Below are 25,752 nucleotides of genomic sequence, written 5' to 3' on the forward strand. Positions count from 1 at the left end.
TAATTTCCGGCATCTTTGTTCAGGTTTTTCAATCGTTTTTCTGATAGATTTTTCCAATCACTTCTGCAGAAAATCAATCAGAGAATCCTTCAGAAACCTGATCGGACCTTTTAGAAGTTCATTGTTAGAATCTGACAGGAAATTGTATGGTGTGTGCTAGGCATTAGTGACCGCAACATAGGAAAGATGTCATTTATAGTGTATTTTACTACAGTAGAAATCTACATTTGCATGTATGTATTTCAAATCTTATTTTCCTATAGTGGTCCTTTAAGACCGGCAGGGTTATGTTAGTCCTGCATAGGCACTGACCAGCACAGACTGGCCCGGATTTACCTTGCAGGAGCCTATAGGCACAGATGTCCTGGCACCTTAGACTCCGCCTTCCATGAACCTACAAACCCCACCGAACCGCACCGCAAGTGTGCTGGCTGGCTCAGCTGTCACTTCTACCTTGCTCGTCAAAGATAACCTAAAGCTGCTCCTTATTATTGAGCGTACTTCTGGCTACCTAATACTAAGTAGCTAGAGGTGCCTCAGAGTATTAGGTAGCTGGAGGAAGCTCAGTATTAAGTAGCTAGAGGTGAATGGAGATCTCCTCATCAGTGGAATGCCGAGAGCTAGGTGAGTAACCTCCCATTTACACTTTCAACAGGACTCTACATAGGAAAAGAGGGAGGTACTAGGGTAGGGAGTGAGCCGCCTTTTGATAATCAGGCGCCTGTAGGCATGTGCCTACAGTGCCTCATGGTAAATCCGGCTCTGAGCACAGTTCATTTTTATTAAATTGATAAACTCCTGGATTATTCATTACCAAATCGTCTTTAGGCAGAGTCACAATCACCCACTTAGGCATACGGACAGGTGGGGGTGTAAAGGCAGCTCAGACTTTTCTTTCTGTTCAAACTAAAGCTACAAGTACTATTCGCCTGCAGAGATTGGCACTCACTCTCATCGCAAGCACAGGGCCCGAGTGCTGTGCAGATGCTTCGCTAGCCTAGAGGGTAGCGACACGTGTTGCTATGGAAGGGGGGCACCGTGCACATTAGAGCAGCGTCCAGCATACCGGATCGCCAGAGGATGTCGGGGCCTTCTGTACACATGATACTTGCCCAAGACAGTCCTTATAGTGAACCTGCACTGAGTAAAATTATTTAGAATAAACACATGCAAATGAACATTACATAGTTACCTTGCCATCAGTTCCTCTCAGAGGCTCACCATTTTCTTCTGACAACAAATCCTTCCAGTTCTGACAATATTTCTGAGAGAATTGTCTCTCAGAAAGCTGAAAGCCTTAGGCTCTTTTTTCACCATATCAGTTTCTGTCAGTTATAACTGAAGGGACAACTGATGTGCAAGGTAATGTTGATGTTTCCCTATGGCTCAAGCAAAATTGCTGGCTAATGGAGCCCTGCCCTCCCAGTGATGGATAGTCTAGGCAGATTACATATACGGAATTCCCCTCCCCTGCAGCATTCTGGGTATAATTTTACTGGCTTTAGATCTTAGTAAACAAACATTCCATACAGATCACCTGCCAATACTTAAGATGTCACCACCTGTGATAAATGGCAGAATGTAAATCAGGGAGAGGAAAGATTTTACTATGTGCAAACACTGACTAAATATTCTATAAATGAATATGAAACGTCACATGACTTTGCGACCCGTAGATTCTTCTGGCTTGACTGTTGGTCATCGAGAGTGCAAAGTACTCCTACTGATTGTGTAACGTGACACACAAAGCAGACCGAGCTACGGTGGGGTCTCACATATTCCTATATTATCCCCAAACCTTCACTACACTCAAACAGAACAGGGTGCGTCCTGCGAGATTCCTCTGTCATGTACTGCTTTCTCACCCCCCGGAGTGCCTTGCAATATAACCTGTCTAGTTGGCCCTGGTTCTCCTACCCACTGTGTCCCGTGACTTCTGATCAATCACTCGCATTATCGCCCGTATACGGAAGAACGCAGGAGCCAGGCATTCCAGAGTTACATTTGCGGAGCATGTCGGCCAACAAGCGTGTAAGTATCAGTTTGCGAGTGACTGTGGAGGTAGACGGGGCGCCCCGGGCTACAGACTAAGCCAGATTGGCACATCTGGCACCTTCTATGTAGGGGGGACCCTCTACTCCTGTGGTACGCTCTGGTGCCTATCACTAACTCAGGAAATGTTCTGCACCAATCAAATCACTGCAACATGTGCCATAGAGAAAGCAATGCATTCAGAAAAGAGGAAATAATGGCTCATCAGCACTGCCTCTTATATACATTTATAACAATATTTATTAGATCTGCAAAATCAAACATATATAAAACAAGACAACATTTATATTGCGCTGTTCTCCCGGCAGACTCATAGCGCCAGAGCTGCAGCCACTAGGATGCACTCTATAGGCAGTAGCAGTGTTAAGGAGCCTTGCCTAAGGTCTCCTACTGAATAGGTGCTGGCTTACTGAACAGATTCTAACCAGGCATGGTCGGAAGAGCCTATTTCCGTTTCCGAGACAATTCTGCATTCCGTCATCCCGAAATTCCGCTACCGTTTCATTCCGACAGTATTCCGGGGCTATTCCGCGGAATTCCGACGTATTCGGAATTCCGTCGGAAAAATTTTAAAAATCTCTCTCTCTCTCTCTCTCTCTCTCTCTCTCTCTCTCTCTCTCACAGATACCTACTACCCACTGCATCCTGGGTTCAAATCCCAGCTATGGAATATAAGCATGCTTTTCAAAAAGTACAAATCCTTAAACATGCTACTTTTTCTATTGAACTGATCATAATGGTAGTATGGTTTATGCTAGGCCAGCTTTAGCATGTAGTGTGGTTCATGGTCTAGAGGGTAAGACAGATACCTACTACCCACTGCATCCTGGGTTCAAATCCCAGCTATGGAATATAAGCATGCTTTTCAAAAAGTACAAATCCTTAAACATGCTACTTTTTCTATTGAACTGATCATAATGGTAGTATGGTTTATGCTAGGCCAGCTTTAGCATGTAGTGTGGTTCATGGTCTAGAGGGTAAGACAGATACCTACTACCCACTGCATCCTGGGTTCAAATCCCAGCTATGGAATATAAGCATGCTTTTCAAAAAGTACAAATCCTTAAACATGCTACTTTTTCTATTGAATTGATCATAATGGTAGTATGGTTTATGCTACCGGCAGCTTTAGCATGTAGTGTGGTTCATGGTCTAGTGGGTATGACAGAGACCTACTACACACTGTGTCATGGGTTCAAATCCCAGCTATGGTATGTAAGCTGTTTTGAAAATCTGCAATTCCCTACTTGATTATATAAGTGGATGGATGGATGGAGGAGGAGGAGGAGGCTCCAGGCAAATAAAACCACCTAAAATGATGAAAAACCAGATCCTCCTCGATACGTAATTTATATAACTTATTAGCAACTAAGGGCATCTAGGAAATTATTATTCCCGCCGGTCTGCGCATATGTGTCACACCGCGCTCCCATTGTGCACACTGCCTTTGTCACCCATTGACTTTCATTACTGCATGATCCTTGAGGTAAGCATGGCTCATGTAGTAATGCACTGCAGCCTTTGTGACGGCATTACGGCGACTTGGGTACATGCATAGCATCGTGTCAAAAGTACATGTCTCCATAGACTTGCATATCCCTTGCGATGAGCTGCGTCGGGAGAGAGTACCGCGGAGCGACGCAACACGGCCAGTCTGCATGGGGCATTAAAGAGGAACTCCGGCGAAAATAATTCAGGCACATCATGTTGTATTGTAAACATTACCGATTCATAGAATCTTGGCAACTGATAGACACCTGCTCTCACCCAGTTAGTCTAAAGCTGGCTACTAACGGTCCAATTTGTAGCGAAAAATCATTCGAGCGATCAGAGATTCTGATCGGAAGTGAAATATTGTAATACACCGTTCACTACACCATCAACGAACCAATCTTTGCTTCCTATCTATCACAACCAACAAGAAAATCCAAATTTTGGTTCGACGAAAATTCATTCGGACGACACTTTTTTCACTCGTTCATAATCGATTGTGTCCACCAATGGAGATTATTTACAACCAATCTGATCAGAATTTCTAATCGCTCGAACGATTTTTCTCTAGAAATTGGACCGTTAGTGGCCACCTTAAAACAAGCCCCTATTAGTTACATATATGAGTAGAGAGGAAATGAATTGCTTTTGTCAGCTATTGTGCTGTGAATGTAAATTCGGAGGGGGGAGTTAGCAGAGTGAAGATCTCCTATTTTGCAAAAACTGTATTTTTTTATGAGTAATTTGATATTAAAGTGAACTCGAGGTGAAAATAAACTGAGATAAACAATTGTATTTATCCTCCTACTCCTAAAAATTACTTTTTTTTTTAGCTATCCCATAGTTTTATTTTATATTTAAACATTTACAAACTAGATTGAACGTTTGGTTGCCTCTGCTCAGTGTCAGCATTGCCACATGCAGGACGTAGATTTCAATCATCCCGCCGCGCAGTCACGCCGATCGCACCGTTTTCTCCCCGCCGCAATACACTTGCCCTGCCGTTTCTCTGACGGCAAAGCTCTCTGAGCCGGTCAGGAGGCGATTTCATTGGCTTACATTGATTGACAGCGGCAGGAGGCAATGAAAGCGGCTCCTGACTGGTGCACAGTGCTCTGCCGTCATAGGGACGGCAGAGGTAAGGACCTGCGGCGGGGACGGAACGGCGTGACTGATTGGAGCTGCGGATTATTGCGGCAATTCGTCGGGCGGCAGCATTTTACCGTACTAGCAGACTCTAGTCTTTAAGGGGGCAGAAACTACTGGTATGGGAATGGTTAAGCAATAATGTACGGATTTCATTCATTAAGGACAATTATCATGAAAAATAGAGTAAAATGCATTATAAAATACTTTTTCCCTATGTTTCTGTCACTTACAGTAGCTAGTGAAAATCTGACAGGTTTTGGACTAGCCTATCTCCTTGTGGGGGGTTCTCTGGTATTTCCTGTTTACATAAGCACTTGATGGTTTGCTTAGTCCAACTGTCAAAATAGTGTGCAAAGGAGTAGAGGGTCTGGCCAACCTGTTTGGGCAGATCCTCTTTAGGATTGAGCCTTTGTAAAGCATAAAGGTAATAGGGCTGGTGCATACCAGAGTGTTCTGGAGCGTTTTTTAAAACGCTTGCAGGGGGAAAACCGCTTGGCTGATCAGATTGAATGGGATGGGGCGCACCAGAGCAGCTCGCTTTTGCCACAAACGCAAACTCGGGGGCTGCAGTATTTTTTAGATTTCTGAGGCGTTTCTGCCTCAATGTTAAAGTATAGGAAAGTGGAAAACCGCTCTGAAAAACACTAGGTCAGAGCGGTTTTCCAGGCGTTTTTGTTACAGAATCTGTTCAGTAACAGCTTTACTGTAACAATATATGAAGTCTGCTACACAAAAACGCTCCAAAAAATGCTAGGCGTGTTTAGAAAACCTCTCTAAACATGCCTAGAATCGCTCTTAAAATCAGCTTCAAAAACCTGTAGCGCTAGCAGGTCTGCTAGAGGTTTATGGTGTGCACTGGGCCATACTGAGAATCCCCCATGAGGAGATGGACTAGCCCAAAATCTGTCTGATCTGTCAGCCTTTGGCTAACTACTGTAAGTAACAGTAACATAGCACAAAAGTAATTTATAGTGCAGTTTGCACTAGGAGAAATGTACATTTTATATGTGTGTATTTTAAGTTTAGCAATTGTTTGAGTTAGTGGTCCTCAAAGCAATCTGTGTCTGAACGTGTGCCATAACGATGACCCATAGACATGAGGGGTGAACCCTGACCTCAGCGCTCGAGTCTGCAGGACGGCTCCAGTAATTGCATGGGAGCGCATGCTTCTCATCAACTCTGCACTGACAGCCCTGCGCTTTAATGTCCCGCCTGTGCCAGTTAGCGGCATCTAAGCATTGCAGACACAAGAACCTCTTTCATTGTTGTAAATAACATAATATCAGATTTCTCAAAGCAAATTTTTCCTCTTTCTGCTCCCCCTCCCCTTTCTCCCCCCCCCCCCCCCCCTCCTTTCTCGCTCCCCTTTTCCTTCTCTTACAGTTCTGCGTGCCGCCACTTGCGGAGATATTTGTATGTCCTGGACAAACTGTACTTCCCCCACTCCCACTGCTCCACGCTCCAGCACTGCTTCACCACTCTCAGTGACAATGGAGAGGAGTTCTTGTCTCTAACGTGCTCTCATATTCTGCGCTCCTATGCCTCCAGGTTATTAATCTCTCATTGCTGCCTGCCTGCATGCTGCATGTCCCCTCCGTGTCATGTGTCCGGCCACCTGTGTCCTTCGTGCTGGTGATGTCACTGTGCATGCTAACCAAGAATGCTTCCATCAAGGGGTGGTCAGCGGTAGACTTAAAGGGTACCTGAGATGTAACTATTTGCTGTATTTATACTTACCTGGGGCTTCCCCCAGCCCCATCAGATGCGTGTGCTCTCTCCTCGTACTTTCCGCCCACTCTGTTGTCTTTGAATCCCCCCAGGTAATCTGGCCAGTCGTGCGCTCCTGTGCTTCTGCAGCTCGTCCGTGCGCACAACCCCACCACGCTCCTGTCCCTGGGAGTATTCTGAGCCTGCTCAGTACTACTGCACAGGCGCAGAACACTTCCGGCTGTGGAAGCGAGATGGGGCGGTACGCATGTAGCCGACCTGCGCAGGCGCAGAAGAGCGCGACCGCCCGAATTACTGGGGATGGTTCGAATACAACACAGTCACCGGAGAGGATGGTGAGGGAGCCCACGCACCTCATGGGGCTGAAGGAAGCCGCAGCGAAGTATAAAAATACACCCTTTAGTCCCATCTCAGGTTTCCTTTAAAGGACAATTATTGTTTCAATTTTTTTAAACGTAAAATGCAGTGTTTCTACTTGAGTAAAATACATAATAAACAATTGTTTTCTATGTTGCTGCCACTTACAGGTTTTGAACTAGTCCATCTTGTGGGTGATTCTCAGATAGTTTTTTATTTACAAAAGCACTTACTGAATGGCAGTTGCTCAACTTTCATAATAGTGCTAATTATTAGGTATGGTGACCAGCATCTTCATATGAATCCTCTTTAGGGGAGTGCTTTTGTAAAAAAAAAAAATCTAGGTAATACTGAGAAATTTCCATGAAGAGATGGAAAAGTCCAAAATCTGTTCAGATCTGTCAGATTTTTACTACCTACTGTAAGTGACAGCAACATAGGAAAAAGGTCATTTGTAGTGCATTTTACTCTGAGACGTAAAATATATATATATATATATATATATATATATATATATATATATATATATATATATATATATATATATATATATATATATATATATATATATATACAATATGTGTGTGTGTGTGTGTATGTATTGGTGTGTGTTTTACATTTCACAATTTTTTGTGATAGTGGTCCTTTGATGATTTCAGTGTAGATGCCAATTTTACTTTCTATTATAGGCCATGGACTAATTTAAAGTAAACCGGCGATGAATGACTGCAAAAGTTTTCTACATACCTGGGGCTTCCTCGTCATCTTCCTCCATTTCCTTATTCCTCCGCTATGGCTCCCGGTAACTTCGAGAACCAGGGCTTGCTGCGCATATACGGGCCGGCCGTGCGCACGCGCTCCAGTGGCCGGGAGGGTTCTTGCGCACCGAACGCTCCCGGCAGTGGGAATGCAACGAGAGAATGCGCACAGCTGCACTGCGCCAACTGACCCCGACTGGCTGAAGTTACCGGCACCGTAGCGGAGGATCCAGGAGGTGGAGGACGACGACGAGGGAGGGATCAGGCTGAAGAGGGAGCTGGAGGAAGCCCCAGGTATAAAACTTTTGCATTCATTCATCTCAGGTACACTTTAAATCATCAGCCACTGTTTGATCCATGTCCATTTCCAAGCATAAAATGAACATAAAACTTGCACCAGCTTCAAATGATTAACCTCTCATTGACTGCCCGAGTGTTGACGTTTCTGTCATGTCAAAGATAAAAATGTATTGCTGAAAAGGATTCCATAGCTGGATGGCCCCGACTCCAGCATAGCATGCAGGTGGCCTGCTTTTATCCTATCATAATGTATCTATCCCACTAGGCAAACAAGTTCTGAATGGAAAAAGAGATGAGTAAAATGCCTGTTTGTAACGCAGGTGTTCTGTATTACCTCCACATCTTCACAGGCCTCCCAATTCCATGAGATGGAGAGTGGACTTGAGATGGCCAATGAGGTGCAAGTAACGCAAAGGGCGTGGCTCTTGAAACTGAATCAGTCGAGCTGAGGAGCAGAGCGTCAATGCTTCAGTATTACCGTCTTATTGGTCATGGGGGATGGAACATGTGGTGCAAACCGGTCATACAGGATTATGCAAATGTATGCAACTTGCAAGCGAACTATTGGTCCATTTTCAAGCTGCGTATATTTGCATAATCCTGTATGTACAATTTGCATCTCGTTGACAATCCTTATTGGTCACCTCTAGTCTTGATCTATATTCTCATTGGCCAGAGAGGGCGAATTATGCAAATTGTATGTATCTTGAACACACTTCCTTCCAATACTGATTGACCCAATTCTAGTCTATATATGGTTAAAACGGGAACGTGAGGTGAGAGTAATATGGAGGCTGCCATATTTATTTTAAACAATCCCAGTTGCCAGGCTGTCTCTGATCCTGTGTGTCGAATACTTTTTTTGCCATAGACCCTGAACAAGCATGCAGCAGATCAGGTGTTTCTGACCATATTGGCTACATGCTTGTTTCGGGGTTGTGTCTCAGAAACTGCTATTATCAGAAAATCAACAGGACTGCCAGGTAACTGGTATTGTTTAAAAGGAAATGACTAGGGCAGCCTCCATATCCCTTTCAACTTGGGATCACTTTAAATGCAAGCTGGAGCTACTTAAATCTTTTACCATTTCTACCTCTATCTATTTGAGGCCCCCTGCACACTGCAATTCCGATTTGCGATTCTGATTTGCGATTCCAATTTTATCAAAATAAGCAGAAAAGCGCAGAACAAACGTAGCATGCAGTACCGATTAAAAATCAGAATCGCATGTAGTGTGCAAGAGGCCTGAAACTGACAAAGTTTTAGGATTAACTGAGCTCTAAGCCGCTGTGGATAGGTGCACAGCTGCAAGAAAGCTACACACTTCACAAAGTTCATTTTCAAAGGTATGCCTTATGGTTTATACTGCTGGGCATGGTGGCTGTAAGCAGTTGTGCTGTTGGCCTTTTTGTTTAGTTGTTCTTGAAGGGGAGCTCCGGTTTCTTGGGTCACATGACTAGATCTTGGCGCACAGCACAGGGGTTTGGGAATTTATCTCAGTAATAGGGGTTCCCAGAACACTAGACTAGCAGCAGCAGGACTGTTTCCAGCTATAGATGTGGCCTATAGAGCAGGTTATACTGGATGGAAAGCAGAAGGCCCCGCACAGGCAGAAGGGGAGTCATTTTTCTGGGCAGCAATGTTTAGGCCACACTGTCAGGTAATGAATGTGGAGTGACTGGGATCTCCGGCCCGAGAGGCAATGTGGTCCTTTCCCAGCACATTTACTGTAACTGCAGCAGCTACCAGCAACCCCGGGCACAGTAACGAGGACAGAGCTGAACAAATAGAGGGGGAAGCTTTATCCTCTGTCTCTTGAAGTGCATGTTGCTTTAGAAAAACAGGTTTAAATAAGAATGCAGACTGATTATCTAGAAGTGCAGATTACCATTTGTAAAAGTCCTGTACAGACCTCAGCTTATCTGTTTTTTTTTGTTTTTTTTAGAAAGCTTTATCATAATTTCCTGCTTTTATAAATTTGAACCATATGGGTTAAATTCTCCCTTGTGCAAAGAAGAAAAAGGATTAAGGTGTCCATAGCTCTAGCGGTTTTGCGGGCCAATCGACCATAAGATTCAATAACTTTATCAAGTCGGATAAAATTCTGTGCCGCAACATGTCCTCCCAATCGATCGATTTTGACGGAAATCGGTCAAATGCATAGATTGGTCATGGTACAAAATTGGTCAAAAGCTCTTGATTGGGTTCGTGGCGGTAACGGTGTTGGATATGGTGATGACCGACACTCGCGACACCCAACACCCCCCCCCTCCTGCTGCTGTCCCCCCATTTGTAAAATGCCCCCCTTCCCTTCCCATGCTTTAATTCTCACCTGTCTCCCATTGGCGTAACTTCCAGTATCCTACGCCGTCACCCCCGTTACCGTGAGTGCTTGTACCACGTGACACCAGGGTATGACGTCACACACGCACCACGTGGTACACGTGTTGCGTGGCACAGCCCTCACATTGGACAAGGGGGTTAGGGCGGAGGAAGGGGGGGGGGCAGGCTGCATTAGCGCTAGGCTGATTTCTGAAACATTTCATGGTGAAATCTATTGTGAATCAGTGTGTGCAGTATATGGGCAGGCAATAGATCTCTCACCTATTGTATTCAATCAGAGAGAGAGATATCTGTCTTGTTGGTCATTATGCCCTGCCCATACATCACCTGATGTATGGGCACCTTTAGAAACTGCTCCTGTCTGTCAGTTGGTTTTTTTTTTTTTCTATTCTTAGATGACAGGCTGATGTGACTGTGGAAACACTCTGGTGCATAATGATGACATCATCAGTAAGTGAACAGCTCTGATGAAGGCAAAAGAAATCCGCAAAATAAAGTCACTTATAGGAAAGGGAGTAATATTGAGAATATACAGGTGATGCTTGAAAAATTAGAATATCGTGCAAAAGTCCATTTATTTCAGTAATTCAACTTAAAAGGTGAAACTAATATATGAAATAGACAAACACAAGACAAGACAAATAACATTTATATTGCGCTTTTCTCCTTGCGGACTCAAAGCGCCAGAGCAGAGCAGCAGCCACTAGGGCGCGCTCTATTGGCAGTAGCAGTGTTAGGGCTGGAACCCACAAGAGCGTTTTTTTGAGCATTTTGGCAGCGCTGCGATACGCTAGCGTTTTGCCAAAACGCTCAGCTGATGTTAATGGATGGGGCAACTTCCACAGGAGCGTTTGCGTTTCCCAGAAACGCAAACGCAGGACATGCAGCATTTTGGGAGCGTTAGCGCTTCAATGTAAAGTATTGAACCGCTAGCAGAAACGCTCAGCAAAACCTAAACTGAGCGGTTCTGCTAGTGTTTTTCGGTTCAGCACACTGTAACAAAATGAAAAATAATTCACAGGACCAATCAGGATAAAAACGCAAAACGCAAAACGCTATGCACCCGCTGGGGAAAAAAATACAATGTTGCAAAACACAACCCAAAACGCGCATGAATCCGCTTGCAAACCGCTCAGACAAAACGCTAGCGGTTGCGTTTTGCGTTTGCGTATTTCAGTGGGTTCCAGGCCTAAGGGAGACTTGCCAAAGGTCTCCTACTGAATTAGTGCTGGCTTACTGAACAGGCAGAGCCGAGATTCTAACCCTGGTCTCCTGTGTCAGAGGCAGAGCCCTTAACCATTACACCTTCAGCCAGCTGGGAACCCTTTGCAGGTGATTTGGATGAATTAGCCGATTAGAGTGTGACACTCTGAGCCTAGAATATTGAACATTTTCACATTATTCTAATGATCTGAGATTTTGGTTTTGGGGATTTCATAACTTTTAGGCCTTGTTCACATTATAAATCGCCATTTATTGAGTGATTTTGAAAGTGCTTTTCTAAGCGCTTTCAGAGCGATTTGCGCTTAGAAAAGCGATTTTGTGTAGCGTTGTTTTTCCTGATGTCAGTCAGGAAGTGAACTCCCTGCCCCGGAAATTAACAAATACAATGTATTTATTCATTAAAAGCGATGGGAAAATCACTTTTAAAAGCGCTTTTTCGAGCGTTAAGTGATTTTCCTATCTTTTCTTTTGAATCGCAAACGGTCTGAAAATGGTGCAGGAGCCATGTTTGCGATTAGATAGAAAGCTCATCGCTCATGTGAGAACACTCACATAGAGCAACATTGCAGAAGCACTTTTAAGGCAACTTTTAAAAGGCGCATAAAAAAAAAAAAAACGAAAACGCTCTTAGTGTGAACAAACCCCTAAGCCATGATCATCACAATTATAACAAATAAAGGCTTGAAATATCTTGCTTTGCATGTATTGAGTCTATTTTATATTTATATTAGCTTCATATTTTAAAGCTGACCTGAACTCAGACCTCCTCTCTGCTCTAAAAGATACACAACACCATAATAACCTTTAAACAAAAAAACATTTCTGTGTTACAGCTGATACAAATCCTAAAATAAATCTGCACAGTTTCTACTTCCTGATTCATGGAAGCAGACATATTGTTTACAGCCTGTGCTTTCAAATGAGCTTATCTGCCATCTCTGCCGTGGCAGTCATGTGACACAGGGAAGAGCTCAAATTAAATGAATTAGACACAAATGAGTGGTAATTAAACAGGCTAAACTCTCTAAATACACACAGGGTGTATTTCTCTGTTTTCCTTCTGTCCTGTGCAAGAGTTCAGCTCCACTTTAAGTTGACTATCTGAAATAAATGGACTTTTGCACGATATTCTAATTTTTCGAGTTTCACCTGTACTGTAGTAAGCATTGGTCTCAATTCACTAAGCTTATCTCCTGTCTTTAATAACTCTTCTAGAGTTGTTACCATGGTGATAAGGCATGTGGTATTCAGGAAACATTTTACCTCAGGCAAACCTAAAGTGAACTCTTCTGTCTTTAAGTTAACTCTTCAATCCTTAAAATAACTCCAGAGTTAAAGACAGGCTGTTTATTAACTGCATGTGAAAATAACTACAGAGGAGGTAAAATAACTACAGAGGAGGTAAAATAACTACAGAGGAGGTAAAATAACTACAGAGGAGGCAAAATAACTACAGAGGAGGTAACTTAACTACAGAGGAGGTAACTTAACTACAGAGGAGGTAACTTAAGGAATGAAGAGCTAAGATAACTCTCTCTTATGTGGAGGTAAGTTTTCTCTTGCCTTATTATCTCCAGCATGATCTTAGTGAATTGAGGCCAATGTCTGTTACTGCAAGAGTCAGATACTGTCGAACAGGCCATTAGCACATAGATTTTCCCAGTTGATTTCTGTCAGATTTGATCATTCTGATCGAATCTGTCGGGAATCTATTGCACAACCTGTCACTTCGATCGTTCTTTAAATCAATTTTTACTGAAAATTGGTGGAAATCATGGATCGAAAGGGACATTTTCATCGCTAAGAGGTGGGGGAGGAGCAGCGGTCTGTAGACCACCTGTTGCGTTTCACTGCATCGAGTTCCAGTTCAACTGACTTTCAATAGATTTCATGCTGAAACCTACTGAAAATCGATGTGCTGTATGTGGTAGGAAGAGGATCTTCTCCAATCAGTTCAGGTCAAACCCCCGACGCCCCCCCCCCCCACCACCACCCCACCCCCTCCATATACTAACCCTCCCTTCCTCCAGTAGATTGATCATGTGTTGTTGTTGTGGCCACCATTATGGGTGGGAGAGTTTCCAACTGCCAAAGAAGCAAACAGCATCTCCTTCCACTGACATCACCGGCCAGCAGTAAAAATGTCACCATGTAATGTCAGAATGTAAATCAGGGAGAGGAAAGATTTTACAATGGGCAAACACTGACCAAATCATTTATACATAATTATTGTAAAAATGAAGCACTTTTTTAAATACATTATTTTCACTGGAGTTCCTCTTTAAACAACAATTTTTAAAGCACACCTGAACTGCCCCCATACCTGTAGAACTACATATGCCAATGTGTGCATTATGGGGTCCTAATACCCACTGTTCTCCCTGTTTGAATGGGTTCTTCTCAGTTGCATTCTCTGCCCCCCATATGGAAGGCGGAGGAGCAGCGCATGCTTTGTCCAGTACCTGGCCGGAAACGATCTTCACTGGCTCTAATACTGTGACTGAAATGTCTTCAGAATGATAGAAAGCAGAAATATAGCTTCAGATAGTGTGTAAATAACTCAGCAGCTGTTCCTGTGTCTCTCTGCCTCATGCAGTTCTAGAGTAAACAGAGATTGCAGCCAGGAAAAGCTCATTATGAATGGGGGGTGTAGGCATGCAAGTTCAGAAAAAAGTACAGAGCCTTCTCTTCAGATCCTTTCTCTGTATCTAAAAATCCCTCACCTGATCTCATATGCTCTGTGAGAAAGCAGGCAGGGCAGAAACAAACCGTAAATCATTCCTCTGTAAATGGTGACAGAGAAGTGTAACCTAGCTACATGGTATGGCTCTAGCCAGATGCATTGCCGACACAAATTTTTGCAAACAGTTGTTAATCAAGGCATTTTTTTCACACAGGCTGTGATGAGAGAGCTCTGAAAAGCTTTCTTGTGTTGCTGGCTAAAAGCTCTGTAGGTATGTGGGGTTTACAGAAGGACAGTTTCTTTGATAGTTCCTCTTCAAGAAGCTGCTTTGCAGTCTACACTGTAGTCTGGATTGCCTGCAGCAGATGGCTTATAGGTTCCCAATGGCCCACCACATGCAGGTGACTCTCCAGAGCTTAACTGGCTCCCCCGTACGGCAGACCCTCTCTAGCCGGTAATGCAGAAAATCTTCGCCGGTCATGAAACTGTTAACAACCCTCACAGAGACAACCGCACACACATGGGAGCCAGCACACGTTCCACGCAGCCGGTCATGGATTTTCTCCACAATGTCACTACAATTCTAAACATCTCTGAGAGTTGAAATCAGTTTGTGCAGCCCCGAGGCCCTGCCGATCTGAAGGACAAGCCCGTTCTTTATGGTTTTGTCCTGAAGAGCTGTAAAACTTTAATCTTTATTACTTTCATTTGACTGCCCATCAGATCTGCAGACTCAGCTCTGTGCTTTGAAGTATGCTGTGGTAATTGTAGCTGTGTAGGAAGATGCATCTGCCCTCCATGGAGCGGGGGGGGGGGGGGGGGGGGGGGTCCGTGCATAAAAATGTCGCCCTCACCCTAATGGCCTGACCAGTTCTAGTTATATTTGCTTTAAAGAGAACCAAACCAAAACAGACATTTGTCAAGTTCTGTTTTTCCTGCCTGAAACTAATCTTAAAGTGTACCTGTGGCAGAGTAATTGGGACACAGAAGCATGTTAGATGGTAAATAACATACTTCTGTACAGGGGCAAAATAATATAATATAAATATATAAATGGATAAGTTTGCGCTAGTTCCTCTTTCCGCTTTGTGGTCAGAGCTAGCTCTAGCAGTTGTGGATTGTGAACGGAATACTCATAATTCCAAGTTGATGCAAATGGCATGCTAATGTTATACACATTTATGCAAGTTGGAAGGGGACCACCCCTTAGGGCATACATGTCAATCTCTTTCCAAATCTGGCCAGAATTGGCCCTTAGGTGGTTTCCCCACTTTTCATTATGTTTGGCCCACTGTAGACCAACGGAGAAGCTACCAGTATATTGGAGGGTAAGCCCCAGATCGCCAGGGAAGTCTTATGGGAAGGGGGGCAGTACTAGATATCAGGGAACTGTATAGGAGAGGGAAGGGGGCCACTTGATGCCAGGTAACTGTATAGAGGGAGGAGGCCCACTAGACATCAGGAAACTGTATAGGGGAGGTAGGGCCACTAAACATCAGGGAATTGTATAGATGAGGGAGGTAGGACCACTAAACATCAGGGAATTGTATAGATGAGGGAGGTGGCAATTAGACACCAGGGAACACTATAGGGGAGATACAGTAGGTGGCCACTAGACATTGAGGTTGGCCCACGACTTGGTCCCAGAGCTCAATTTCGGCCCACTTTGTATTTGAGTTCGGTCACTCCTGCCCTAGGGGGACACAGAACTTCAAAAAGCAGCCGACAGTGGATGCTGCATATAGCGTCCATGACAAGAAGATGGGATCTACCCTGACATTTATGCAAACGATGGGAAAAGCCCTACCTTCGTTTAACCACTTGCCGACCTCACACTCATACCGTGCGGCGGCAAAGTGGTAGCTGGAGGACCAGCGACGCCAGGTGCCTCCCTAATTAATCAGGAAAGGCCGCTCGCGCGAGCGGCCGTTTCCTGTTCGATCACAGAGCGGGTCTCCGTGAATAGCCTGCGAGCCGCTGATCGCGGCTCGCAGACTAAATGTAAACGCAGGAGACGTTTGTCTCCTTTGTTTACACTGAACGGCGCTGCTGCTACACCAGCGCCGTAAGGCAGATCGGCGATCCCCGGCCAATCAGCGGCCGGGGATCGCCGCCATGTGACAGAGGACAGGCTGCACAGGACGGGATAGCGTCCTATGCAGCCCCGATCACCAGGGGGGGGGGGGGGGGGGAGAGGGAGGGGGGAATTTCGCCGCGGAGGGGGGCTTTGAGGTGCCCCCCCCCCCACTGCAACACCCAGGCAGGCAAGAGCGATCAGACCCCCCCCCTGCACAGCATCCCCATAGGGGGGAAAAAGGGGGGGGGGGTGATCTGATCGCTCTGCCTGCAACCTGATCTGTGCTGGGGGCTGCAGAGCCCACCCAGCACAGATCATAAAAAAAAAACACGCTGGTCCTTAAGGGGGGGGGGGGTAAAGGCTGGGTCCTCAAATAGTTAAACGAGCTTTATAAGTGACTCCCCGGTAAACACCACACAGAAGTGTGTGTCAGCCTGTCCTTAGGCCTCCTTTCCACGGGGAATCGCGATTGCGATTACCAGGCGATTTTGTATTGTGGTGTTTGGCGATTTTTTTGACTATTGCTCTATGCGATTCTCATTCCAGTGAATGAGAATCGCAATGTAATCACCAGGAAAATGCAGCATACATGTACTACGTTTCCCGGAAATCGCAAACGTGACACAATCGCTGCAGGTGCAGCAGCTCTCTGCTGATCCCAGGCAATCAGCAATGCGCAAATCGCCTGCAAAAAGTTCTCCAGTGTGAGTCCGCCCTGAGGTAGATGCAGTCCCAGTGTAACCTTCACCAGCTGGAGTGAAATGACACAATCCGATACGTTCCACGTCTCGCGGCGGAGCGGCCGTTCCTTCACCGGCACATTCTTCAGCGGATCACCTTTATCTTCCGCACATGAAGACATCAAAGCCATCCATTCCCTCACATCTGTATTTACTAACATTGCAGTGAACTGTGAATAGAACGTTAAGTCAATGGAAAATTGACAGGCGCTCTCCACTTTGTACCGTGAGAAGAAATCTAAGCCGTGCCCCAAGCTTCTGACTGCTTTCCAGAGTGTTTGCCGTCGTCTAGGCAAAAGTTATATAGAGCTTGTAGAAAGCTTTATTGCTTTAGAACTGACCCTTTCAAAGGAACCATTACTGTTTGCTTTATGTTTTCATCATAAGTAAATCTGATCCCCCGTTTCAGCAGTAAAAGACATAATAATGTGTATGTGTATTCGTCTCTGTGTATCACTCTATGTCACCTCTATGTCTATGTCTCGCTTATCAAGAAAGGTTAGATAAACTGGGTTTATTTAGTCTAGAGAAAAGACGCCTTAGAGGGGATCTAATTAACATGTATAAATACATCAGAGGGCAATATAATACCTTGGCGGATGAGCTTTTTGTCCCTAGGCCTTCTCAAAGGACTAGAGGACATGATCTGCGCATGGAGGAAAAACGTTTTAGCCATTTATTTAGGAAAGGGTCCTTTACAGTAAGAGTGATTAAGATGTGGAATGCATTGCCACAGGAAGTCGTTATGGCAAACTCTATACCTGCATTTAACCTCCCTGGCAGTTTATTTATTTTGCCAGGGAGGCTGAAATGGGGTTTTTTTTAAATAAAAAAAAAAATATTTCATGCAGCCAACTGAAAGTTGGCTGCATGAAAGCCCACTAGAGGGCGCTCCGGAAGCGTACTTTCGATCGCCTCCGGCAATCGAAAGTAACAAGATAGGCCGCAATGAGCGGCCTATCTTGTTTCGCTTTCCTCGTCGCCATGGCGACGAGCGGAGTGACGTCATGGACGTCAGTCGACGTCCTGACGTCAGAGCCGCCCGATCCAGCCCCTAGCGCCGGCCGGAACTGTTTGTTCCGGCTGCGCTGGGCTCGGGCGGCTGGGGGGACCCTCTTTCGCCGCTGCACGCGGCGGATCGCCGCTGAGCGGCGGCGATCGGGCAGCACACGCGGCTGGCAAAGTGCCGGCTGCGTGTGCTGCTTTTTGCAGAATGCAAATCGGCCCAGCAGGGCCTGAGCGGCGACCTCCGGCGGCATACCCCGAGCTCAGCTCGGGATTACCGCCAAGGAGGTTAAAGGGGGCTTAGATGCTTTCCTTGCGTTGAAAGACATCCATGGCTACAATTACTAGGTAATGCCTAATGATGTTGATCCAGGGATTTTATCTGATTGCCATCTGGAGTCGAGAAGGAATTTTTCCCTTTAGGGGCTAATTGGACCATGCCTTGTAAGGGTTTTTTCGCCTTCCTCTGGATCAACAGGGATATTTCAGGGAGCAGGCTGGTGTTGTACTTTATACTGGTTGAACTCGATGGACGTATGTCTTTTTTTCAACCAAAATAACTATGTAACTATGTCACCTTGTCTTGACAAAGGGGACCCCCTTGAGGGAAATAATCGGAGTGATGGTCCTATTCCTTTGTGCTTGTTGGGTGGAACAATACATTCTTGGTTCCTTAAAGGGAACATGAAGTGAGAGGTATATGGAGGCTGCCATATTTATTTCCTTTTAAAGGACAACTTTAGCGAGAGTGGTACGGAGGCTGCCATATTTTTTCTGCCAGTTGCCTGGCAGCCTTGCTGATCTTTTTGGCTGCAGTGGTATCAGCATAACACCAGAAACAAGCATGCAGCTAATCTTGTCAGATCTGACAATAATATCAGAAACATCTGATCTGCTGCATGCTTGTTCAGGGTCTATGGCTAAAAGTATTAGAGGCAGAGGACCAGCAGGGCAGCCAGGCAACTGGTATTGCTTAAAAGGAAATAAATATGGCAACCTCCATAAAAGTCTTGCTACAGTTGTCCATTAAAGAGACACTGAAGCGGCTCTTTTAGCCGGGTGCTGCACCCGGGTAGATTTGGTGACCACCCGGCTGTCATCGGCTTACCTTCTCACCTCCTCCTATGCTGTAAGCAGAGTTGCCCTGCATTTTCAGCTCGCCCCACCCACTATTTCATGCCACCTGGCTGGAAAAAAAATTCTGGGGAGAATACTGGTAGCAAAGAAAATATTCTCATTTTTATTTTCAGTTATATAGTTTTTTTTATAACATTGCATCATTCTGTAATATTTGCAGTTTACACACTACTCTGCATTCTAAATGATTTTACAGAGCAGGCTAGTGAACCTTTGAACCCTTCTCTGCAGAGAAAAATATACAGTGCCAGACACTTGAGATAATAAGCTTCAGAAGACAGAGCTCTCTGTGACTTAGAAAGTTGTGGAGCTAAATGGCTTTTGCATAGATAACTGGAGTTTCTGAACTCTTCCTGTACTGGAAACAATATCAGACTTATGTCTCTGCTCCTAATGTTTTATTTCTTAGCTGTACTACACATACAAATCATTAGATCATAATTCTTTTTTCTGCTTCAGTGTCTCTTTAAGCAGTACCTGTTGCCTGGCCATCCTGCTGATCCTCTGCCTCTAATACTTTTAGCCATAGACCCTGAACAAGCATGCAGCAGATCAGGTGTTTCTGAGATTAGTGTCAGATCTAACAAGATTAGCTGCATGCTCGTTTCTGCTGATATTCAGACTCTACTGCAGCCACATAGACCAGCAGGGCTGTCAGACAACTGGTATTGTTTAAAAGGAAATAAACATGGCAGCCTCCACATACTTCTCACTTTAGGTTCCCTTTTAAGCTGCTCGTGTGCAGACGCTGCTTTGGACTGTTCGATTTCAGTTGCTGAAAGGTCCAGGTCCTTTGGAACTTTCTGTACTGTCACTGGACAGAGCGAAGCATATTTTCACTTCATTTCTGGCCTGTTTGCGGCTCCGGATAACAGCGGTATAAAATGGGGAACGGGTTAACGAGCCCTAAAGCCAGCTCTATTGGGAGGAGAAGGGGAAAAAATTGCATGACAGAAACAATGGAGAGAGTCCAAGCTGAAGAGAGGGGAAGCTTAGCAGGGGATGCTGCAGAGCGGACCACACAGAGGAGCGTAAGTGAAACCATCTTCCTCGGCTGAAAGGGAGAGAAAGGATGCAATTACAGCAGAGAGCATCATGTTTAATTTGTGTGAAAGACGTTATTATACGAGGCCCGGGATGATGTTCCCCCAAAGGATCTGCCGTAGGTGGGATTCAGCGTACACAGGAAATGGGATGAAAAGAAGAGGGATCTAATCCCAGGGATTTTTACGCCTCGACTCTTCCAAGAAAACCAAAAGAAAAAATGTGAAAAAATATCGGAACCGCAGGAAAATCCCCCAAGAGCCGAAGGAACAAACGAGATCTGAGTTCTTGCTTTTGCCGAGTGTTTGTTAGTGTGACTAACCCGCAGCACAAATAATGAAGCATTCTTAAACGGACGCGGAGTCCACCCAGGCAGCCAATTAGGGATGAGACGCGGCCCCGAGGACATTATTAAACTTAGCAAGCGCCGGCCATGCCAAGCCGGGACAGAGAAGGCCCTTCATTGCCACCTACTCGCAATTGCTTAATGTAAACCTGACACTTACTTCGGCCAAAGTAAAGGCGGGCTTGCACTGTTTACTACAAACTATAGATGTGCTTCTCAGCTTAAAGGACAACTGAAGTGAGAAGACTATGGGGGCTGCCATATTTGTTTTTTTTTTATCAGTAGCCGTTGCCTGGCAGCCTTGCTGGTCTCCTTTTCTGCAGTAGTATCTGAATAACACCAGAAACCAGCATGCAGCTAGTCTTGTTAGATCTGACATTATTGCGGCTGTCCACCCTGGGAGACTCAGAGAGCGATCGGCTCTCATAGGCTGATGTCTATGAGAGCCGATCGCTGTGATTGGCTGCCGGGGGGAGGGAAAATAAAGAGATAAGTAGAACTTTATATTAAAAAAATAAATACATTCGTAAAAAAATAAAATAAAATAACCTGCAGCAACGATCAGCGCCCACCAACAGAAAGCTCTGTTGATGGGCTGAAGGGGGGGGGGGGAATTAATCTATGAAAATGTAGTGCTCTGCAGCAAGCCATTAAAGCTGCAGAATACCAATTTGTAAAAACTAGCCTGGTCACTAGGGGGGGGTTTAAAGCCTACGTTCCTAAAAGGTTAAAGGGAAATAAACATGGCCCTCTCCATATCCCTCTCACTTCAGTTGTCCTTTAATAGTGGCAGCCAGGGCTTAAATAGTTGTAGCTGAGCAATCTCACCGTCAGCACTCAACGCAGTCAGCAGGTGTGACTTCAACAAACTTTATTAGTCCAAATCACAGAACAGATACAGTAAAGGTGGCCATACGTCGCTTGATGTATGGTACGATTGACTATTAGATAGAACCCTCTCTGATTGAATCTGATCAGAAAGTGATCTACTGCCTGGCCACACACTGCACAGCCATTTCCAGTAGATTTCTTGCTGTCACCTGCTGGGTGTTCCTCCTAAGCATAATGCTCGGTACACACAATGCAATTTTATGACAGATTTACTGTCAGATCGATTACTTCCAACATGTCCGATCTGATTTCCGATTGATTTTTCGATCGATTTTTGGTTCACTTCTATGAAAAATGGAAATCAGATCGGACATGTTGGAAATAATCGATCTGATAGTAAATCTGTCAGAAAATTGCATTGTGTGTACCTAGCATAAGAGCCCTCTTGTGCCCGTGCTCAGTGTTAGACTTGCGTCCCTGCGGCGCGACTCCTGGCCTTCTTTGTGTCCGTCACCGTGAGCGCTTGTACCATGTGATGTCACAATATGCCCAGTGTCACGTGGAACAGGCATTCTCAGTGACACCCAACACCAGAGCAAGCCAGTAATCATGTTGGCGGAGAGTTGATCCTTTAACACAGACATTGGGGAACACTTGTACACTTCGGGGAGTAGACTGGCCGAGAGCCTGTTGATCATCACTGCATCGAACACCGTTTCCGCCAAGCACCTGATCGAGCCCTTGCCACAGACATTTTGCCAAAAATCCATTGAAGAATCGATCAGCGGCCATTTTATTGGCACCGATAGCATGTAGCCCAGTGTGCAGAGAGGAAGTGTGTTTTCACACAGGAAGTCTGTTCATAGCTGGGTCCTTTTTTCTCGTCTTTTTTGTCTTTTACATGGCATATGTGTGAAAATGTGGGAGCTGACGCTGTCAGCTGATCTTGACCAGCCAATCAAAGACTCACTCAGTCACATGTTTAACCATCATTGCTGCATAAGAGGGTCTGCAGAATAAAATAATCTTTTTATTTTTCCTTAGTATGCGTTTCTTGTCAGCTTGAAATATATTGCCTGTTGTCAACTTTACGGTATCGAACTAAAGTTTTGGCAGTGACACGATTATCGTGTTTCGCAAACTTTGCTGCCTCAGCATTTTTAAATCCTTTTTTCACGTTTCTATGGTGTGCAGAAGAAGAAATATAAACATTCCATACGTTGTCCAAGACTTGTATTGCCAAATACATCAAATATATGCAGTCAATATTTACAGTGTTGAACCTTTTTCTTTACTTCTGGAGTTCATTCTGACTAGCTGGATATGGGGTCCTCTGCCTTATTGATGGTTATGCGTTCTTGCCTTTTTAGCGCTTGGAGTTGATCATAATTTGTGGCCTCCTGCTTGTCCTCCAGCAGTTTGAGAATTGACCACAGGTCCTCATGATTATGAACTGGGACTTTCCTGGCGATGGGTCCAAACTTTCAATGTTGAGATTTCTGAGCCACTTTATTATCACTTTTGACTGGTGATCTGGTGCTCCATTGGGCTGGAAAGTACACAGATCATCCTCATTCTGCACCTTATTCATGATGCTGAACATGGAGGCGTAATTGCCTGGGCGTCTGACATCTCAGCATTTTTTCCGTGTGTGGCCAGCCATGAGATGTGTGTACTAAACGTTTCTGTGTGTCACGGTATTAAGTTCCCCATTGGGTCTGGCACTTTGGTAAGCTTCTTTCCCGCCCCAAGTGGGCTTCTGTGTCTTGATTTTTATTTTGCAGTTCCCCATCAGGTCTTCCTGGTTTGTGCTCTGATTTTTTGCCGGTTCGGTCATGTTTTTTTTTTTTTTTTTTTTTATTTGTTCATGGAGTCTGTTCAGTGCTATATAGGGCCACAATCTTGGTGCAGCATTCAGATGCAGAACAAAAGTTTGCCTTCTTAAAACACAAGGTATTTGCAATTAATCTGTCCTTGATGTTTTGCATGCAAGAAGCAGATTCTTTTTTGTCCTTCTTGACGCCAGGCCATTGTCCAAAAGTATTCACCTCACTCTTCATGCGTATTCCCTCATAGCTATCTGCTGATAGCACTGGTGGCAACACCCTACTGAGGATGACTCTTCAGGAAGAGAAGGAGCAGGCCCTTGCTGGACATTCTTGAATGTCCTGAAGCCTCCTTTAATTTAGTTGAACCATACCTTTTGAGGTTCTTGAGGATCCAGTAAGTAATTTATTTCCAGTGCAGTGTTCTTAGCAGCAATAGCCTTGCAGATGACTGCCATTATGATGCATGCGTAACTTAGCACGACTTGCGGATCTTTTGGAGGCAGAGGCACTCTGGAGTGGATTGGAACCACAGAAAATGACCTGATAGACTGGGGGGCCGGAAGAAGCCCCAGGAATGTTTATCAGAACTTCTTGCAGGGGTGGGTTTCTTCTGGGTACCCCAGTTACCTCTCTGAAAAACATACACATAAGTGAATTGGCTTCCCCCTAACTTGTCCCTAGACTATGACTATGATGTGACTATGGTGGGATTAGATTATGAGCTCCATGAGGACAGTCAGTGACATGACGATGTACTCTGTAAAGTGCTGCAGCAGATGTCAGTGCTATATAAATACATAATAATAGTATGGTAAGACATTAGACTATGACTATGGTAGGGTTAGATTGTGAGCTCCTCTGAGGACAGTCAGTGACATGACTATGTACTCTGTAAAGTGCTGCAGCAGATGTCAGTGCTATATGAATACATACTAATAATGTGGTAGGACATTAGACTATGACTCTAGTAGGGTTAGATTGTGAGCTCCTCTGAGGACAGTAATGGGCTACATAAGATGTCAGTGCTATATAAATACATGATATATAATAATTCCTGAAGCAGAGTTGAGGCTTTCAGAGCTGGTGGAGATGCCGGATATCTCCAATTCTATGGCAGGACTTTCCCTCTGTGCCTTCCACCTTGTTACAATGACAATGATTTTGTTTGAACTGCCTGTCTGATAGAAGCCGGCATCCTGAGAGCTGTTCTTTGTGACCTGTTGGAACACGGCTGCTGCCTCTCTTCGGTGATTATCATGTCACAGCAGTTGATGTGGCCAGAGCAGTGTGTGTGAGCGGGTGAGTAAGTGGGGGAGAGGCACACGGCGGGGTCCCCCCTCGTCATACCTGAGAGCTGACATAGGCGAGCCATCTGCGCGCTGCTCCGGGCCTCCGCTCTGCCTGCCAGGTACGTTTTGTCACTTGGACAGGTTAATCCAGCCCAGCTTTATTCCAGAGGCCTCTAAACTGCAGGGGAATATGTCTGCAGAGAGCCCAGGCTTAGCAGTTCTCAAATGGAAAACGTTTTGTAAGGAGTCTCATCTGCCGACCTCTGCGCTGATTACTGCTTAAAGCGGGACTCTGAAACATCATGTAAAATGGCTGAGGTCCTCTTGAAGAGAACCTGTCATGCAGGTATCAGCATAGTTGTAGGGGGTCAGCCTAATACTGGGAATACACGGCCACATTTTCTGCGCGCTATTTCACGCCCGATTCTCTTATCTTTCATTCATTTTCCTTATAGTTTCCCATTGTTGCCAATGTGGAATCGATTCCGATGGGAGATCGGACATGTCGGAAATTATCAATTGAGCCATCTTAATGGCTCAAAAACGTACTGTGTATTCCCAACATAAGGGTGAACATGCACATAGAGTTGCTGAAGAAATTCACTTCACTTGTTTTATTTGTTTAGGAAGATCAACCTGTCTTAATTAGTTCTTATCAGCAACTGTGAATAGACTGCAGGAGAGGTCTGATGAGGCAGCTCTCCATATAGGAAACACTTAAAGGGAAGGTTCACGGTCTGTCTTAAAAACATAAAAACACAAATCCACTTACCTGAGGCTTCCTCCGGCCCGTGGCAGGCAGGAGGTGCCCTCGGCGCCGCTCCGCAGGCTCCCGGTCTCCTCCGGCGGCGCACCCGACGTGACCAGGCCGGCTCCCGGGTCGGGCTTCTTGTGCTCTCCAAAATGCGCCTCACGGCGGCGTGCTGGCGTCATCGGACGTCCTCCGGGCTGTACTGCGCAGGCACAGAACTACTGCGACTGCGCAGTACAGCCCTCCTGCCTGCCACGGGCTGGAGGAAGCCCCAGGTAAGTGGATTTGTGTTTTATTTTATTTTTTTTTTAAGACAGACCGTGAACCTTCCCTTTAAAGAGACACTGAAGCGAAAAAGAAAAAATATGATATAGTGAATTGGTTGTGTACTATGAATAATTACTAGAAGATTAGCAGCAAAGAAAATATTCTCATACTTTTATTTTCAGGTATATAGTGTTTTTTCTAACATTGCATCATTCTATAATATGTGCAGATTACACAACACTCAGCATTCAAAATGAGTCTTTCAGAGCAGTCTGTGAAGTAATGACCTCTCCTCTAGCAGAGGAAAAGTAAATAGTCCAGGAACAGTTGAGATAATAAAAGTCAGATAAC

The 25,752-nt window shown here is 45.0% G+C and overlaps 1 protein-coding gene across 3 annotated transcripts in view; it reads left to right on the plus strand.

The window, feature by feature from the left end:
• DYM (dymeclin) overlaps positions 1 to 25,752 on the plus strand; it is a 467,753-nt gene that overhangs the window by 259,755 nt on the left and 182,246 nt on the right. For 2 of the 3 annotated variants that reach the window (XM_068251379.1, XM_068251380.1), the window contains exon 14: positions 6,076 to 6,240. The exons of the other annotated variant lie outside the window; for it this stretch is intronic. In XM_068251379.1, coding sequence (XP_068107480.1) covers positions 6,076 to 6,240 — 165 coding nt within the window. The remainder of the gene's footprint in view (positions 1 to 6,075; positions 6,241 to 25,752) is intronic. 3 annotated transcript variants of the gene reach the window in all.

Source organism: Hyperolius riggenbachi, chromosome 1, assembly GCF_040937935.1.
Source record: "Hyperolius riggenbachi isolate aHypRig1 chromosome 1, aHypRig1.pri, whole genome shotgun sequence".
Classification (NCBI taxonomy): Eukaryota; Metazoa; Chordata; class Amphibia; order Anura; family Hyperoliidae; genus Hyperolius; species Hyperolius riggenbachi.